Genomic DNA, 19,737 nt, shown 5'->3' with positions numbered 1-19,737 from the left:
TGAAAATTCTGTCCATGCATTCAATGTCAGCAATTGCATGACTAATTCCTTATTTCAATTACATTAAATCATTAGATAAAGGGGCACTCACAGTCTTAGATACTAAGCCATAAGAAAGAGCCACACAGAGTTCCGTGAGATGAATATGGTGGCCAAGGAAAAGATTCATTTCTAGGAATATGCTCAGGAAGTCCAGCTCTGAGTTAAATGTAGACACCTTCATAAAAAATGGAAGGCAACTTGTTGGAATAATTAGGTTCTTGTCGTCTTCCTGTAATTGTGATATTAGCCACTGTTGGTGCATGCATGTCAGGATGTACTAATCCATATCTATGAGCAAATATATGATATAAGGTGTCCATTTCATCCTGGCTATTTGAAGGCTTCTCACTTCAAGACATGGGTATGTTTACTGTTTTTAAACATTCTTTTTAATCATCTTTTGATTGTTTGTGCAGCCCCTTAAATTTACCTTTGCCCTGGCAGTTTTTTCTGAAAAAAAGGAGGGTAGAAACCACAAAAATCTATTATAGTACAAAGTCCGAAAGTAGGATATCCATTGATCAAAAGGATATATTATCTCATTCTCCGTTAATTTTCTTTCCTCTTTTCTCACACAGTATAAGAATGGATGATATAGTACTCAGCAAAAGTAAGTGTGGGGTGAATCGATTTGTTCTGATTAACTCCACTCCTGCCAAAACATCATTATTCACAATAATTTTAAATCATCCTGAATGTATTTTCAACTTTAAACACCTACCAGCTAGCCAATCTCATTTTCGTTTCCGGCTGTGCAGTAGTCCAGACTTAGATCCAAAGATGATTAATAATTTTGTTCTAATGAATTTTTAATTTAAAAGTAAAATTAATAAAGAATAATTTTTTTGTGTAACTAAAATTAAATTTGACAATCATTTATAAAGATCGATACTTTATGTTATTTACAAAAAACAGTACGAGTGGCCACATTAGGTTTTGTATCACTATATATATTTTAACTATTGTAGTTTTTTAATTTTTGTAATTGCATAAAATGAAACATTGGATGATTTTAAAAGTAACAACATTTGACAATAAAATTAAAAACGTAAATTTTTTAAGAGAGTTTTCAGTAAGGGAGTTTTTAGTTATTCAGTAAAAGTTTGTTTTAATGGTATCAGTTCTTGACTTCCAGCAGAATTTTTTAAAAAATCTGCTACGAACTTTCCAGACTTTTAACCCTTTCAAGACAGATTTTTTCAATTCAAACTTGGGACGTAGTTGTCCCGTTAGTCTCAAAAGGGTTACAAACCATTGCTGATTTCTTATGAATTGATTTTTGTCATTTATTTTTCTAATAAATTTTATAATTATTTTTAAGGCAATCAATTGTATCAAAGATTTATCTAATGAACCTGACATTGATATTGGTGATGCTTTGTCTACTCAAGAAATATGCCCTGTATGTGCATGTGTTGCAATAAACACATATCGTCTGGAATATTGTCATCATCTTTATTGTCGTGAATGCATACAGGGATGGATAGAACAAGCACCATTTCCCATTCATTGCTGTGCTGAGGTATATCAAATTTTTTAATTATTTGTCCAAAATGTCTGATATTTGATTACTGTACTAAAATTTATAACTTGTAAACTATATAGCTTTACTAAATTGTCAATTAAGTAACGATTTTTTGTAGGGATTGTGCGTATGCATAATTGCTAGCATGTGCATGCATATGTGTATCCCCCCTTTTAAGATTCAGATTGTATAAGAACATAATTTGAATCTAATTTTGATAAGTTTATTTATGTATTACTTCTTCTAAAAATATTTCTTACTTATCTGGTATTTCTTCTAAAAATGAAATGATTTGTGTCAGTTTGGAGTCTGGAGTGATTTATATCAATTTGGAGCTTTTTAAAGGGCAAAGAACACAAACATGTTATAAATAGTCGATTAATAAAAAAAATATATAAAGGGAAATATTTTTACTGGTTACAAATTCTAATAATATTATTGGTAATAACTTGTACATGCCGTTTGTTGTCTTTTCCAATAAAGCCAAATATACATTCACTGCAATTAATGTGACGATTTTTTTTAATTTAGCAGCTATGTAAATACTGAAACTGAACACATACTCCTAGTTGTATTCTTATAATTCTAAATTCAAAGAAATTATTAATATTTTTTATTTGTTGAAACAAAATGAATCTATTTCTGTTCAACTAAAATGAAGAAGTTTTTTATTATTTTTTATGAATTAATTTAGTAGCTTTTTAGAATCATGTATACACTGGATTATCATTTTATGTTATTTAAAGCATGAAAAAATTAAAATTTATGAATATATTTGTTACAGACAGTTTTTTTAAGTTCTTTGCCATAGTTAGGTAACTGAATTAGTGACTGAATGAGATTTTAAAGAAGTCCATCTTTTGATATTTAAATACAAATAAGAAATATTTGCAAGACTGACTGTTTAGCAGATTACTGGAAAGCTTGATCAGAATATTTAAAAAAATTTTTTAACTTCTCTCTCTTTCCTTTTTTTAAAAGGAAAAATTAAGTAAATGAGAGACTTGTGAAACCATCATAAAGTATGTATAAGATGTAACTCGAAAAAATAAAAGCTGTTGCCAAACAATATGTTTTGTAAGTAAATAATACCAAACAATAATGCCAAACAGTATGATCTGTAAATTCATAAGAACTTCGCTTATGGAATTACAGATACCAGTAATGTATCTAAATCCATAAGCAAAGTTCTGGTGCTCTGTCCCTGTTTGTATTTGTTTGCATTGCTGCAAGCTGTGGCTACTGCAGTGCAAGTTGTGCTATGTTTTGTTTACAGTTCAGTTTAAATAAAAAGGTTGTTTTAAAACCTTTTAAGACATTGTCATACTATCTCAGATCTAGTGATAACTTTCTTCATATATGTTAGGGTTATAGGACTAAAATTCCAATATGAGACCAAGTAAACCCTTACATCTTTATCAAGAGACAAATGGTGTAAAACTCCTGCCACAGATGCTGCTTAGCATCTGAATCTCTCAAATTGTTGCCATTGTGAAGGATGTTATTCTTTTGCTAGGTATAAAAAGGTTTGTGTCCTTTCCTTTACTGCGTACTGGGTGCAAAGTGTAAGGTGGGATTGCATGATGTACTATATAATAAGAGGTAAACTCTAGATCCTTTGGAAAGCTTCAGTTGCTCATTTCCTCAACCTTCTTGGTTATTTTCTCCCTCCATCCAGCATGCCTTTGTGTTGTAACGGTAGGACACTAGGTGCATATATTTTAGAGCTTCTGGTTCGAGTGTTGGCAAGGTCTTTAATCATTTTTCACATCTCAAACAACACATTGCTTCAAATTAACCTAATGAATCTACAGTGGTGCCCGAACTATAAAAGGTGGTGGATGATAATTCATCACCACCAAGATTTAATGATTGGGACCCCTAATCTCCAGTCCCCCTTTAAAAGTGGTAGTATATAGCTTCCTTTCAGCATGCATTTGCGGTGTAATTGGAAGCATACTCAGTGCTTATTCGAGAGGTTCAGGGTTCGAGTTCTAGCGAGGACATTGTATGTTTTTCATGTCTTCTGCATCAATGAAACCTGATGGCTCTATAAACTAATTTTTAGTGATCTGTGCAGGCTCATGAAACTGGAGTCTCCTGTATTAAGATAGAAAATTTATCTTAATGTAGACTATTAGTCATCTACATGCCTTGAAGGCAGTTTGTTGAATTATAACAAAATATTGCCACTTTTGCAGGTACAGTATTTTAATCTAGAGAGTATGTCTTTAATCAGCTTTCAACTGCAATAATGATCTTTTTAAATTTGCTTTCATCCAATAAGTTTTATATCTGGTTAATTAAACAGTTGACATATCATCCTTTAAATAATTTTTTTTGTGAATAGAAACTTGTAAAAACTATATCTGAAAATCCTATAAATTTTGAAAGAATATTTTAATTTTTGTTTACATATTTCATTGTTAAAATATGTTTTCTGTTTGTTAAATACAAATTGGTATTCATTATGAAATTTCTTGGATATTAAATCTCCAAATTGAGCATGAATAGGTCATAAAGTGGCAAATTATACTTGATGTTGAATCACATGAAGACTCTGGATGGAAAAAATGAAGTGAGTTTAATGTATTGTAATGGAGAAATTGGTTAGAATTAAGTACTGTATAAAGTATTTTATTTAACATATATAGCATTTTTAGTTAGTACAATCATTCATCTTTACATTAGTAATGAATTTTATTAATGGTGTTCTCATTATGTACTTTAAGTACTAAAAACTTAGTCATGATGAAAATTAATTTTAAAATGAATTTTATTATGTTGTGTTTGGATTTTAGGGCTGTCATAAAGATATACTTCTATATGATATAAAAAATATTTTGGGAGCTGAAGTGAAGGTAAAAGGATTACTTGAAAAATCTGTGAAAGATTATTTGGATAAAAACCATTCAAACATAAGCAACTGCCCTGCACCAGATTGCCCAATGTTTTTTTACAAAGACATGGTAGCTTCGGGAAAACACACTTGTCCTTTGTGCCGTAATGAAATCTGCCTTAAGTAAGTAATTTTTATTTGATTTTTTCCATAAAATTTAGTTCTGTTTTTAATTTGATCATTTCGTATAATATACTTTACTTCATTAGTAAATTGAAAATTTCTATACAAACTGTTTGTAATTAATAGAATTTTTTCAAGTATTTTACTATAGTTAATGATGGAATCATCTAAAGGTATATTTGAAGTGAAAAATATGTGCATGCCTAAAAAGGATTTTTGAAAAACCACATACTTTTATTTGTCATTTTAAGTCGCATGTTTAGGTCTAATTAAAGGAGGGGAAAGGTTTGAAAGCTGAACAACAAAAGTATTAAAATTAAAGTTACAAAATTATTTTAACCAAATCTGCATTAAAAGAGTTATTTATTTTCTTTTTAAATTTTAAACTTTTTCTTATACAGTCAAGTATCGAAAATCTGCCAACTCCTGAAATCCGCATTTTGCCTCTCAAAATATAAACATTGAGTTTATAGGTTCCAGAAACCACAACATGGAGTACGAAATATCGAAGAAAAAATATTTACCGAATAATGACATCATAATTACCGAATAATAAGTCATAACAAAAATAGCAAATTATCGACATCATGATAAAAGTGTTTTTCCCTGCAATCTGCATGGAGGTAAAAAAGCAGACAATTCACTCAGCTTTTCTTTCAAGTTCATAATTCACGTTGTTGTATTTTCTGAACTTTGTTATTTCACAATTAGTGCTGCCGTTTTTTTAATCCGGATATTTTGTAGATAAATTAAGAATATTTTTAATTTCAGTGCTTTTTAATACAATGACAGATAAGAAACGCACTCATTTTACTACTTGCAATGTTGAAAAACGTAAACACGTTGTATTGATGGTAACGCAAAAAGTGGAAATTCTGCAAAAGATGGAGGCAGATGCTACTCCTCGCTTTATAGCGGAATCGTATGGAATAGCGTATGATATACGGAAAAATAAAGAAAAACTGTTGAAATTTTACAGCAACAGTGATTCTAATACCGGGATCCGAAACTGGAAATCTTTGCATGAGGTGAAATCGGCAAACCTCGATGCTGTCTTGTACGAGTGAGTGGTTCCGTCAGCGGCGGGGTGATGGGGTACCAATTTCAAAACCATTTTTGGGAGAAAAGGTGAAGCAGATTCATGCTGATTTAAAAATAGAGAAGCTGTGCAATTTCAGTAATGGTTGGCTGAACAGATTTAAACAGAGACACGGTATACGTTATCTGAAAGCATGTGGTGAAAAACTTTCAGCAGATAAAGATGCTGCAGAGGAGTTTATTGATGAATTGTCTGTGTTAGTGGCAAAAGAAAATCTTAGCCCAGAAGAAGGTTTTCAATATGGACGAGACTGGACTTTTTGGCGATGTTTGCTAAGAAAGACATTTGTGATAAACGAAGAAAGTGCACCGTCAGGGGTGAAAGATCCTAAAGAAAGAGTTATGATTTTAGTATGCAGAAATGCAGCTGGAACTTACAAATGTAAATCAATGGTAGTGGATAAGAGTACCAATCCCAGAGCTCTGAAAGGAGTAAAATCCTTACCTGTGATTTACGTGAGTAATAAAAATTCCTGGTTCACAAAACAACTTATGACTGAATGGTTCATGGAGCATTTCATTAAAGAGGCTAAAAGGCATTGTAACAGTGTGGGGGTTACCATCAAATTGCAAGATTTTACTATTGTTAGACAACTGCTCTGCACATCCAGATGCAACTATTTTAACATGTGATAATGTCATGGCCCTTTTTTTGCCCCCAGATGCAACATCATTGATCCAACCAATGAACCAGAGCATAATACACAGTATTAAATCAGAGTTTCTGAAAAATATTCTTTCAAATGACCATTCTATTCCACTTTGTGAGTATAAAAAAAAATTCACCATCAAAGACTGCATTTATTTGTTAGCTGAATCATGGAATTCTGTTTCTCAAACAACATTAGTAAATGCCTGGCATAATGTATGGCCATCTTCTCTGTTTATTGAAACTGAGAGTAATGACAGTGATTGATTTTTCTGGTTTTAGGGTCAGTGCAGCAAGGATTAAAGCAAAAGAATTGCTTTTATTTTGGAAAGAAAAAATAAATGAGGAGGCTCTGCAAGAAGAAGATATTGTTGAATGGATGATGTGTTCAGATGAGCCAACGCTGACATATCAGATGACTGATGATGCTCTGTTTTGAACTCGCCACAGCAAGAAAACAATTCTGACACTGACACAGATATTGAATTTGATAGAAGTGAGAAAATATCTTTTAATGAGGGTTTGGAACTTGATGAAAAATACCTAAAATTTTTAGAACAAAGCTGTGTCACAGAGCAAGAGATGACTCTATATAATTTACAAAAAAAAAAAAAAAAAAAAAAAAAAAAAAAACTTACTCTGGAGCACCTTAAAGTTTTAAAACAAACTTCCATCAGAAAAATGTTTGAAACATGTAGAAAAAAATGAAATTTTTTATGCTTTATTAATATCCCTTATTTTTATGTCTATTGAATACATCTCTAATTCTTTTAAATATTCATGTAAGCACTAATGTAAATGAATACTAATATAATATAATCAATTTATATATGTAATAATTAATGTACATAATAAATTATTGTAATAGTGTTTTAATTAAATGTATATAATATGCCTTATTTAATTTGCACTTTTAGTCTGAATATTATGATTTATCTTTTCTCTGTCCTGAAATCCGCAAAATCCTAAAATCTGCACAATCCTAAAATCTGCACAACCTTTGGTCCCAAGCTTTGCAAATTTCTGGAATTCTACTGTATTACATTATTGTATTAATAAATTTTGTGAAATGCTGTTTATATTTGGAATAAGACTAATATTGAAGCATTATGTATGTTCTGTATGCTTTAGTATAACTTTAAATTCTGCATTATATTTTTTTTTATGAAATTATAATTTTATTCAATAAGTGGAAATTTTTAAGCATATAGGAAATTTTAAGATTCTTTAAGTAAAGCAAAACAAATTTCTAAAGGGATTCAAACTGATAAATGAAGCATCTAATTTCAGCAAAAACACTGTTCAGCTCTTGAAATCTAGAGTACTGCGAATATGTATATGATAATATTGATTTTATGTGTGGTTGCTGGAATCGTAGTTTGCATTGGTACCTAGGTAAAATTAGAAAAAGGTAGATGTAATCAGTGATGTTAATTGTAGGCTCCCTGTTAAAGATGTTTTAGATTACAATACTGACCTTAAATTATACAGGCTAAAAATATTGTTACAAATGTTGTGCATGGATGGAGGATTTTGGCACAGTTATGCGGGAAATTGTTTTGTTTTTCTGTGTAGTGCAGCATGAAAATCTGGAGAGAAAATGCTGTGGCACAATGCTGGTTTGGTGAGGTACCGCCGGGCTAGGCTTGGCAGCTGTTTGACGACATTTTGGTCCGGTCCCTGTGTAGCCGTGGTGGGTATTGTGATTGATCCTCACTGTAGCTGTGTTTCGCCCTCATATGCCTTCCAGTGGTTTCGAGGTGCAGAGGGTGCTGGGGTGTCTCAATAGTTGGGTGGGACTGTATGGGTCTAGAAAGAGCATCAGTTTCCTGGTTGTTAGTTCATTATGATTTGGGAGTATTGAGATAATTCTGGGTTAGTTTCGGTCTTCAGATGCGCTTTATATTGCATTGTGTTTAACATTCGTAGTCATTTGAAGTGTAATTTCTGATTTTGCTCTGTAATACTCTGAAGAGTTGTTCACTGTTTTCTTCTGCTGATCTTCTGATGTAAGCCAAACCAGTTCGACATAGCATAGAAATGATACAGGGGTCATCCACCAGTCAAGTAACATCCGAGATGTCTACTGATTATTAAACAGGAAGAAGTAGAAAAATTTCTGAAGGACATGCAAGAAAGCTATGCCATCAAGCATTCAGCAAGTTCATGAGCCTCCACTATTATCCTGGTCAGGAAAAAGTACATATAAGTAGATTTTGTGTTGACCATCGAAGGTTAAATGAGATTACAAAGACACTCTGAAAGCAAAGTGATTTTTGATTAAAAGGTGGATATTTGCAAGTAGAGATACCCCCTGATGACCGAGAAAAGACGGTATTTACTACTGGACAAGGACTTTGGCAGTTCAAAGTGATGTCGTTTGGATTATGTAATGCACCAGCAACATTTGAAAGCCTCATATAGACCATGTCAGAGGTCTTTCCTACGAAGCCTGTCTAGTATACCTAGATGATATTGTTTGGAAGAGCTCTAAAGAATATTTAGAAACTATTAGGAAGCTACTTTAGAAATTGGAGGAAGCAAATCTAAAATAAAGTCTCGTCAAATGTAAATTGTTCAGACAGGAAGTAACTTACCTTCATCACATCATCACTGCTGAAGGTGTGTATATGGATCCAGAAAAAGTGTCAGCAGTTTTGGAGAGACCCGAAGATGTCCATCAGCTAAGAAGTTTTCTGGGACTTTGCACCTACGTAGGAGATTTGGGAAGAACGTTTCTTCCATCCCAAGGCCCCTTCACAAATTGACAGAGAACAAATAAAAGTTCTTATAGGCAAACTGAGCGAAGCTTTAACATCTGCGACAATCCAGACATATCCTCAGTTTATTAAACCATTTATTTATGACACAAAAAGCTATTTTGTTCCAAGAAATAAATGGTCAAGAATGTGTCATAGTATGCTGGAGCAAGTGTTTGTCTAAACCAGAGAGGAATTACTGTATCACCAGGAAGGGGTTGCTCATTGTAGCCATAGATCATTTCCATCATTATCTCCGTAGCAGAAAATTCCTGCTCTGCACAGATTGGCTCAGTAGCCTGGCTCTTAAATTTCAAGAGTATCAAAGGTCAAATGCGGGATGGAAACAGAGACTCCAGAAATATGACATCACTATCCATCATCAAAGGAGATCATCACATGGAAACACCAGCACCCTGTTTAGAAGACCTTACCCAAGAAATGGCCGATATTATTCCAGGGTCAAAGAGAAACATGAACTACTTAATCCGGTCATATGTCAAGTTACAAATTCAGCATGGTCTGACCCAGACCCATTTAGCTACAAAGAAGTTGGGAAAGCCCAACTGGAAGACAGCAACATTAAACTTGATGGTATAAATATGAGAAATTATGATGTTGGTTCAAAATAAAACTAACTAAGCTAGGCCACACAAATATTTAATTATTTACATAATGTACGAAGTTACAAGTTCTCAAGTGCTCTGTTAGTTACAAGTTACTGTACGAAGTTACAAGTGCTCTGTTAACACAGATAAGGTGGGGCAAGCGAACACATCATAGGCCTGCTGCGTAACCGCTTGAACTACTGACTAAACTAGACTTGCCTCCTATCGCAAGAAGGGGCTGATCCTGGAGGACACTACATTAAATCGAACATGGCAGGTTCCATTAAAACAAGTTTTAATACTTCTATATAAAATTACAATGAAATTCAAATTTACGCATGCATATGAAACACAATTTAACACAAATTATTTCAGTTATGATTAAATTCAATAGCATATAGTTATAGCAATATCACACATAAAAATATTATTATTAAATGAATAATGTCCATCCATGAATATGGACATTTTATATTTGATTGTTGTATGGTATGTGCAAAATACTTGATTTTGTGACAGGCTTCTTAAGGAGACCCTTTGCAGTGGCTCTCTTTTTCAACTAGATGAAGTGCGCTTTTTGTTCAACTAGACATGAAACGCAATGGCAGATAGGCTAGTTGTCTTCCTTCACAAGCACCATAGTTCCAAATTTAACATTCCTTTTTAAATTCCCATTTTGTAATCCCATTGCCACCTTTACCAAATATTTTGAGTCATTTTGGTGACTCTTTTCCATCTGGACAATCTGTTGTCAGACTTATTTATATTTTTTGGTTCTGCAGGGGCTATTATAAGATGGCCAATTAAGAAATGTCCAGGGTTTAATCCATTAAAATCTCTTGCATCTGAAGAGAGTGGTGAAATTGGTCTGGAGTTTAATATTCCCTCTATTTGGGTTATTCAAGTTAAAAATTCTTCATTAGTTAATTTTGAGTTCCCAACCATTTTTGTAAGATGCATTTTGAAGGTTTTAACCTCCGCCTCCCAAAGCCCATCAAAATGTGGTGCTCTAGGGATATAAATTTCCACTCAATCTCCTCTGACAACAAATAGTTGATTAAACCTTGCTCTGGTACCTTGACTTATTTAACAGCTTGTTTAATTCATTTTGAGCTCCACAGAAGTTTTTCGCATTATCACTAAATATAGTTGAGCTTTCCTCTTCTTTGCGCGAAAAATCTCTGTAGGGTAGCAATTAATGCACCCGAAGACAAGTCTGAGACCATTTCTAAGTGAATTGCTCATGTAACAAGGCACACAAATATTGCAACATACATTTTTTGAAAAACTTGTATTCTTTGATTTTCTGGCTTTATAAGAAATGGATCGCAAAAATTGAGCCCATGCTTGTTAAAGGTTGATTCAGTTCTCACTCGTTCTGCAGGCAGATTACCTGATCTAGTGGTACAAGTGTGTGTTTAAAACACTGTATGCACTCATGTACTATTTTTCTAACAGAAATTTTTGCCTAACAGTACTCAAAGGGCTTCTGGTCCAAAATGCAAATATTTCAGATGATAATAGTACATGATCAATTAAGTCAATCTGCGTCTAACTGGCAAAATGGTTTGATATTGCTATATTTTTCTTCCTTTTCATTCGTACGGGTTTTGTGGATTTGGAGTGAATAATGATGGCACTTGATGAAGAAGCGAAACACACTTTATTGGCCAGTATTATTTAAGACAGCTCCAAAATCGCGTTTATTTACAGTCATTGAAGAACTACTATAAACACGCTGAAATAATCAGCAACACAGTCTTCAGGCTATCAAGCTATAACTGTGAAGACAGCTTTATGGCAAAGCACCAGAGTCCAGCTCCCAACTCTCCTCGGTCATTCTCAGAACTCTGTGTATTCATGAGACTCTCCACACTGCAACTCACGATGCAATCGACAGTACACTAGAGTACAACTCCCAACTTGGTTCGGTTGTTCTCAGAGCTCAACACAATCTAAGATAAAAACTCGACTATGCATTAACTCAGGATCCACTAAAAGACGCTCTCGATGGCCAACTCGAGACACTCACTCGCTGACTGACTATCAACTCGCTAGATGAGACACTAACAAACTCTCCGCATATCAGCAGGATTTATATAGATTTTAGCTTGCGTTCGAGAACATCCTGGGCTATGCCAGTAAAAATTCATTCCAGAAGGTTCTCCATACGTCTATGGCATATCGCCAATTTTGTCACGAAACGGGTGATTTCTCGACTAATATGGCAACCCTGCCATCCCTTACTATTTTCTGGCAATCCTAAACCTGCCTTTCAGGGAAGTTATCTTACCACAGCTGGACTTTTTGTAACACTGCCCCCTCCCAAGAACTGCACGTCCCGGGCAGTACAACCCTTGGTCAGAAGCCAAATTCGATACAAAGCATAATGGAACAAACAAATAGCATAACTAAAGAAACAAATATTTACACTAAGTACAAGTTATATACACAAATTAACCACATTACAATTTTAAATTATACAAATTAAAGTTCAGAATGAATTTCAGTCTCAGTCTTTTCATTAAGTTATATCCGGATCAAATACTTTTCCACTGCAGTTCTCAGATGTATTTCTGTTTTGCATATCACAGTCTAAAGATTCAGTTCTTTCAAATTTTTCATCCACAAGAAGATCTGAAACAGTTTTTTTACCACTCTGAAGTTTTTTTGCATCATGTTTACAGTTGACCTCGGTATTTTTTCAATTAGTACATGTTTATTTTCCTCTATTTCCTGAAAACCATTTCCGATGATTGCATTAGAGTTATGAACAAAGTCCAACTCTTTACAAGCTGAAGTATCCCGGTTTAAAATCAAGTCCATGTCTGCACACTCTGTATTACGAGACACGCTTAGTTTGTGGAGTGGGTGAATTTTCTTGCAGTACAGGAGCACTCTGCGTAAGCTGCACATCAGCTTCCTCTTGTCTCTGCATCCCATGAACTTTTAAATGGTTCAATACTTGCTAACTGCGATTTTGTAACTTCGCTATCAGTTTCTACGATCTTGACAGTCGGATTTTCACTTTCTTCTATCTCTACTTCAGGCATATGAGAATCAAAATCTTCCTTCCCGTCTTTTATTTCTTCATGTTTTCGATCTTTTTCTTCAATCTTGTAAGATGTTTCATCCTTTATTTCTTTATCTTTCTCGGGCACTTCACCAGCTACTTCCTTCATTTCTTCATTCTTTGATTCTTCAGATGCCACTTCTGTCATTTTCACAGCTGCTGTTCTGGCTCCAGTTTTCTTTCTTAACTCCATAATGTCTCTTCTAATCTCCTTCTGTTTCACTGCCATCTGTTGCAGTTGCTCTTGCAAATTTTCTTGTTGGGATTTTATTTCTTCTTGTCCTGCTATCATCTCTTCTAGCCCGGCTTTTATATCGGCTAACAAGTCCATCAAAGTCTTCGTTTCCTCCGCCATGGCTTTCTCCTGCTGGCAGGTCACTGGCATTCACTCACAAATCCCACTTCTGACATTTTTCTCTTCATGTTATGGTACAGGTTCGTGGATTTGGAGTGAATAACGACAACAGCACTTGATGAAGAATGGAAACGTACTTTATTGGCCAATTCAAGACAGCTCCAAAATCGCGTTTATTTACAGTCATCGAAGAACTACTATAAACACGCTGAAACAAAACGCTGCAACTCGTGATGCACTCGACAATACACTAGAGTACAACCTCCGACTTGGTTCGGTCGTTCTCGGAGCTCAACACTCTCTAAAATAAAACTCAACGATGTACTGACTCGCGATACACTAAAAGACTCTCTCGATGCACTCAACGACCAACTCGAGACACTTACTCATCAACTCACTAGACAAGACACTAACTAGCTCATACCATCAGGGTTTATATAGCTTTTGGCGTGTGTTCGAGAACATTCTAGGCTAAACCAGTAAAAATTCGTTCCAGAAAGTTCTCCATACGTCTGTGGCATATCATCAATTTTGTCGCCAAATATGGCAAACCAGCCTTCCCTTGTCATTTTCTGTCAACACTAAACCTGCCTTGTGGGGAAGCTACCTTACCGTGGCTGGACATTTTGTAACAATATTTCCAACTTGATTTGACATAAGCAAGATACTGTCAAAATAATTTTATATAACTTACCTGAGGTTGCACAAGCCTACTATCAACATATAAGATTCCATCATTATCAATGAATGGATTTAATGAAAGTCCTTCATTACAACAGGCTAGCCCATTACATAGACCACATAGTGTGTACAGTAGTAAGTCCAAGATCCGGGCATCCTATATCCGGTGTCCGCCGATAACATCGCGGGCGAAAACGTCGCGGAGAAAACAACGCAAGGCGAAAACATCGTGGGAGAAAACATCGCAAAGAGAAAATATCGCAGTTCTAGAACATCGTGGTATAAAATATCGTCGTCGAAAATAAAGCGGTTAAAATACTTCGCAGTTTAAAAACATCGTCGTTGAAAATATCGTGGTAAAAAATAAAGTACCGACAAATCATCGCAGGACGATAACATCGCAGACCTGCTTTTTTCGGGCTTTGATACTTGGAAATGGATATTCCCATAATGATTTGTGAGCGCGAGAGGGAAAGAAAGATAATTTTTACTTTCATATTTTTTATTAACTAATAAATTTTTGCTGAAAAAGTAAGAAGGAGACTTAATACTTAAGAATAAACTGAAGCAGAACAAGAAATAATTTTCATTATAAGAGTATTAGATTGACAAAAGTGAAGAAAATAATCTCATAACTAGCAATTTTTTATAGCTAAGGTCATGCAGTTACGTAGCTTCCTTTTTCTAAACATTTTTAGATTATACTTTTAATGAAAAGTTACCAGTAAAAACTGTATAAAAAAGGATTTATTAATGATCTTTGTTAATGAACTATGTCAGTTTAAAATTCTATTAAGTGCTATAAGTTGCCTTAATTTTTTATGCTTAAATTTCCTTCTTACTTTTTCAGCAAAAATTTATTAGTAAATAAAAAATATGAAAGTAAAGATTATCTTTATTTCCTTCTTGCGCTCATAAATCATTATGGAAATATCCATTTACAATTATTAAAGCATGAAAAAAGCATGTCTGCGATGTTATCGCCATGCGATGATTTGTAGATACTTTATTTTTTACCGCGATATTTTCGACGACGATGTTTTTAAATTGCGAAATTTTTTAACCGCTTTATTTTGGACAATGATGTTTTAGAACCGCGATGTATTCTCTTTGCGATGTTTTCTCCCACGATGTTTTGTATCATGATGTTTTCTCCGCGATATTTTCGGCTGTAACCCCTATATCCGGAATGATCTAAAATCTGGACCTTAAAACCGCCAACTTTTTTTTAAATGCTTTACGCATGCGCATTTGATTTTTTCCCTGCGTAAATGAAAGATATTGAAGTCCCGATTCTTAACCCTTTGATGGTTATGAACAAGTTCAGCTCGCAATCGAATCGTACTTCATAATGCGTGCAAATGTGTTCCGCTCGGGAGCAAGATTTCGACCGAGATGGTTAGAAACAAGCACTACTCACATAGTGAAATTTTTCCCCAATGCTCGCTGACGAGCTGAGCTCGTTTGCCGTTATTATTCTGCATTGATTGTGTTAAAAAGGAATCCTACTCACGAAATTTAGTTAGTTTTACTGTTTACAGATGGCACTGTACGGGTTCCATGAATTTCTTTTCATAATGAAGGGGGAAATTTTTTTTTACCTTGTTTTTTTATGCATATTTTGGCCCATCTTTTAGGGTGTTTGTAAAATAAAATGGCTCAGAAGCGAAAGTTTTATAATTATGATTGTGATACAGAAAGCTTATCAAGTTTTGAGTCTGATGAAGACTTTTTTCACAGTATAATCAAGCTCGGAAGATGATTCAAGTGATGAGGAAGATTTTTCGAGTGTTCAGCAGTGGTGTAAAATTGATTCAAGTTCTCACGCTCCTAACCGATTTAGTCTTACTGGTTAGTTTAGTTCACAATTTAGTTTTAAAGTATATCACACACAAAAAGATTTTTAGATAATTACTGTATTTAAATGCTTCATAAAGTTTTACATTAGTTGTATTTATTTAGTCCTTTCAATTTAATATTTGTCTTAGATTTATAATTAACTATTATTATTTATATAATTGATTATAATCATTTATAATTTAATATTTAATAATTATTATTTATTAATTATTTTAAAGTACTTAAAACTGTTATTTATGTACTACAAATACTTTAAGAAATTTTTAAAACGCGTGAGGCGAGCTATCTACGGCATCATCTACAGCATCACCAGAGAAGGGTGATATTTTCGAAGAACCGCAGCGGGGGAAAACAGCTGCCACTCACTTTTGACTACTGTTTACTTGATGAAACCTGCTCCTTTCCCTAACCCTCAAAGGGTTAATTTCCCTTCGGCACTAAATAAATACCTCACTATTAAAGAAACAATAATTTAGCAGAAATTTGTATAATCAATAATTTGGCTCCTTTATTGCATATCTGCTTGGCATACATCTCAAAACAAAACATTCTAGATAGAAAAATCATTTATTTTACACTTACTAATATTTTGTACCCCTGACGCCAACCTGGCGAATTATTATTTTTATCATATTTTGCTTTTATCACTGCATGTTTATCAACACATGAGAACTTGAGTGATGACTCATGCAGTGATGCCCAAACAATTTTTTATATTAGTACAAAGAGTATGGTAACCTTTTATGTTGACATTATTATGCTTGGCAATGATTACAGATTTAAGTTAGATGCGCTAAAATATTGAGGAAGAAAAATTTAATAAAAGTTACCTTCCATATGCTAAAAATGGTTTTTGTTAAGGATACTCATAAGCCAAAAGATTACATTTAGTGCTCTTTAAATTAAGAATAACTGATTTGTTTTTCCAGAACTAGCGCCAAGTAAATCCAGAACTAGCGCCGTAGCTCGTGTGGCTGCACCGGTCCAGCAGAATTAAAGAAGATAAGATTTTTGACATTTAGAGAAGCATCTAGCAACAAAACTAAGGGATCAAAATATTTTTAGAATTTAGGGAAAGCACTGGGGTTTAAATTTAATGGCAGCAAAAATTTAGAACTTAGGGAGACGGTTGGAAACAGAATTTAGGACCTGCAATCAGTGGTAAGATATCTAGGAGTTGCCCTCGATAAGCTTTAAGTATATGTGGGAATTTATTTATTCAGGACTCAGATAAGCATGTACAAGAAATAGACTTAAGCATAATAAATAACTAAACTAATAAAATCAGGCTTTAATTGTCACAGTGTGCCATGGAAGCAAGACAAAATTTAGCAGAACAACTTGTCTTTTGTCGCCAGTCTCATGACATGCAGCTAAATAATGTTTAGCGGGCGCTATTAAGCTATGCTAAAGTGATACTTTACTGATTCCAGGGAATTTCAGTCAATATACCGGATTGCTCTGTTCCTTAACTCTCTGATTTGATCCAGCTTAATTATTTTTTCAGGCTGTTTTTATTACATTATTATTTTTATTACATGAAAACTAAAGTTTCAGCTTTCGATTATGTTGAAAAAGTTTCTAATTTTGCAGCTGCAACAGGATCTACAAAACGAAAGCATGTTTTGATATCCATTAAACAAAAAGTGAATTGCTGCAAAAAGTGGATAAAGACATATCTGTCTCAAAATTGTGCAAGAAGTAAGGACACTGGAAAGTTAACTGTATATGACTTAAGAAAACAGAAAAAGGAACTTTTTGAATTTTTTGTGGATTACAACACCCCACTCACAATGAATAACAGAAAAATTATTCGTTATGCTAAAAGTGAATATCGTGGCAAAATGATGACTGAACGAGTCAGACAGTGTCGCAGTGAGGCCGTCCCATTGATGGGTCAAATGCTAACGGCTTAAGCTAAAATATTTCACTAAGAAATGAACTTCAAAACTGATTGCACATATTCGACAGGTTCGTTGACCAAATTTAAAAATCATTTTGGTATAAGGCAATTAAGAATTTCAGGTGAAAAAGCTTCTGCTGATGCTGAAGCTACTGAACTATTTGCAGATGAATTCATTGAACTCATTGATAGTTAAAAAGTTTTCTCCAGAACAAATTTACAACCCTGATGAAAATTGTCTTTTCTGGCAATATGGTCCGCAAAATACCTTGGCAACCTCTATAAAAAAGGCTCCAACTCATGTCAAAGATTCCAACGTGAGACTAACAATTTTAACATGTGCAAATGCTGCAGGAGTGCACAAATGTAAACTTTTCGTAATCCAAAAAAATACCATGACCTCAAGCATTTAAAGTAGTAAAGAGTTTTCCGTTATATATCATGCAAATGAAAGAAAACGGAACACACAAGTGTTAATGAATGGTTGATTTGAAAATTGTTTCATATCTGAGGCATGGGAACATTTCAATACGGTTGGTTTACCTGATGATGCAAAAATTTCCCTGATTGTAAACAACTATTCAGCTCGTACTTCACTTAAAGTTTTAGAGAAAGATAATGTATCCGTATTATTCTTTCCTCCAAATTGTACGTCCTTCATTCAGCCTATGGATATCGGAATAGTGTGCATACTGAAATGCAAATATAAAGTAGAATTTTTAAAATACATGTTACATTTCTTGAATAATGGCAAGACAATTTAAGAATGTATGAAATATTTTAGCTTACAATCTGCTTTGTGGAGCATCACAAGATTGCAGAAGGATGTGTCTCCAGATACTTTAAAAAGTGCTTGGCATAATTTATGGCCAGCTAGCATATTTCATGGTGAGGATGATGAATATGATAGTCGTGAATGTGAAGGTTTCCAAATTCGCAGTCAAAGGTTAACTTTTCCAATTAATAGTTTTTTTTTAAGAAACATGGAGAAGCGGTAATAAATTAAGATGATATAACAGGAGTTTTTCATTGCTATGGCTGTGCCCCCATTATCAATCAGTTAATGTACGGCAAAATCTATAGTATGACTCTAGATCCAGAAAATACCGCTACTGACAGTGAAGAAAGTGACAAAGAGTTTATCGAAAACGAAAAAATTTCAATTGACAAGTTAATCGGAATTCTCAACACTGTGATTACAGGACTTGAACAATGAAACTTTGTATTTGAATAAGAAATTATGTCTGTCTACAGAATTAAATAGAAAATATTAGCACAAAAAAGCAATTTCAACAACTTACATTGAAAGAAATGTTTAATAAAGTAAACAAATCAGTATTAAGCTTATTTGGGGGGGGGGGAATTTTGTTACCCTTTAGATCATAAATGCTTCATTATTTGATAAATCACAATTTCATATTTTTAATTTTGTAATTTCTACATGCCATCTTACAAGTTTTAAACTGATGATTTAATATCTGGAAAAATTCCAAATCGGAAAGGCTGAAGTCCCAAGGAAGCAGGATCTCAGACATTGTACTGTATTGGTATAATAAGACCATAGTCCTATTTGTTTCTAAATTTGTAAATTTATAAACTTATTTATTGATTTAGTATTTTATTTTTTATGCTATTTATTGAAATTATTCTTTTATATGTTGATATAATTATTGTTTTAGTATATTACATTGATTTTCCATAGTAGTAAATATGGCTTGCTGTCCAGGGAATATACTGCCTGGGACGTGCAGTCCCTGGGAGGGGGGCATGTTGTGAATTTTGTGCATGATTGGATTATTTTTCTGCAGTTATGTGTGAATTTGTTGCATTTTTCTGTTTAGTGTGGCATGAAAGAGTGGAGAGACAGTGCTCTTCTATAAAGGTAAGGAGTACAACAGCAGGTCTGTTTGGCATTGTGTGTATGCCTGTCTCGTTGTTTTGGTCGAGGTGTCGGCAGCTGTTTTGACAAGTGATTTTTTATCGCCAAATTTGGCAAAGGATCACAGGGTTTTTTTGATCCAGTCAGTATATAACTGTGGTGGGTATTTTAATTCAGTAGTTGCGGTTGATCATCTATGTGGCTGTGTTCTGCCTTCATGTACCTTCTGAAGGTTTTTGAAGGGCAGAGGATGCTGGGGGCATCTGGCGACCAGGTGGGCACT

At 33.9% G+C, this 19,737-nt stretch overlaps 1 protein-coding gene across 2 annotated transcripts in view; it reads left to right on the top strand.

Moving 5' to 3' along the window:
* LOC118184704 (uncharacterized) overlaps positions 1-19,737 on the top strand; it is a 72,848-nt gene that overhangs the window by 38,228 nt on the left and 14,883 nt on the right. The window contains exons 3-5 of one of the 2 annotated variants that reach the window (XM_085811930.1): positions 1,364-1,564; positions 4,369-4,589; positions 6,619-7,455. In XM_085811930.1, the coding sequence (XP_085668056.1) occupies positions 1,364-1,564; positions 4,369-4,589; positions 6,619-6,775 (579 nt within the window). In that variant the 3' untranslated portion in view covers positions 6,776-7,455. Of the gene's footprint in view, positions 1-1,363; positions 1,565-4,368; positions 4,590-6,618; positions 7,456-19,737 lie in introns of those variants that run through there. The other variant, XM_085811929.1, reaches the window with a different exon arrangement.

The sequence above is a fragment of the Stegodyphus dumicola genome, chromosome 2 (genome assembly GCF_044657685.1).
Source record: "Stegodyphus dumicola isolate Sdum_Otavi_A_Nest chromosome 2, ASM4465768v1".
Lineage (NCBI taxonomy): Eukaryota > Metazoa > Arthropoda > Arachnida > Araneae > Eresidae > Stegodyphus > Stegodyphus dumicola.
Note: the sequence above shows the minus strand (reverse complement) of the source record. Positions and strands in the feature narration are given on the sequence as shown.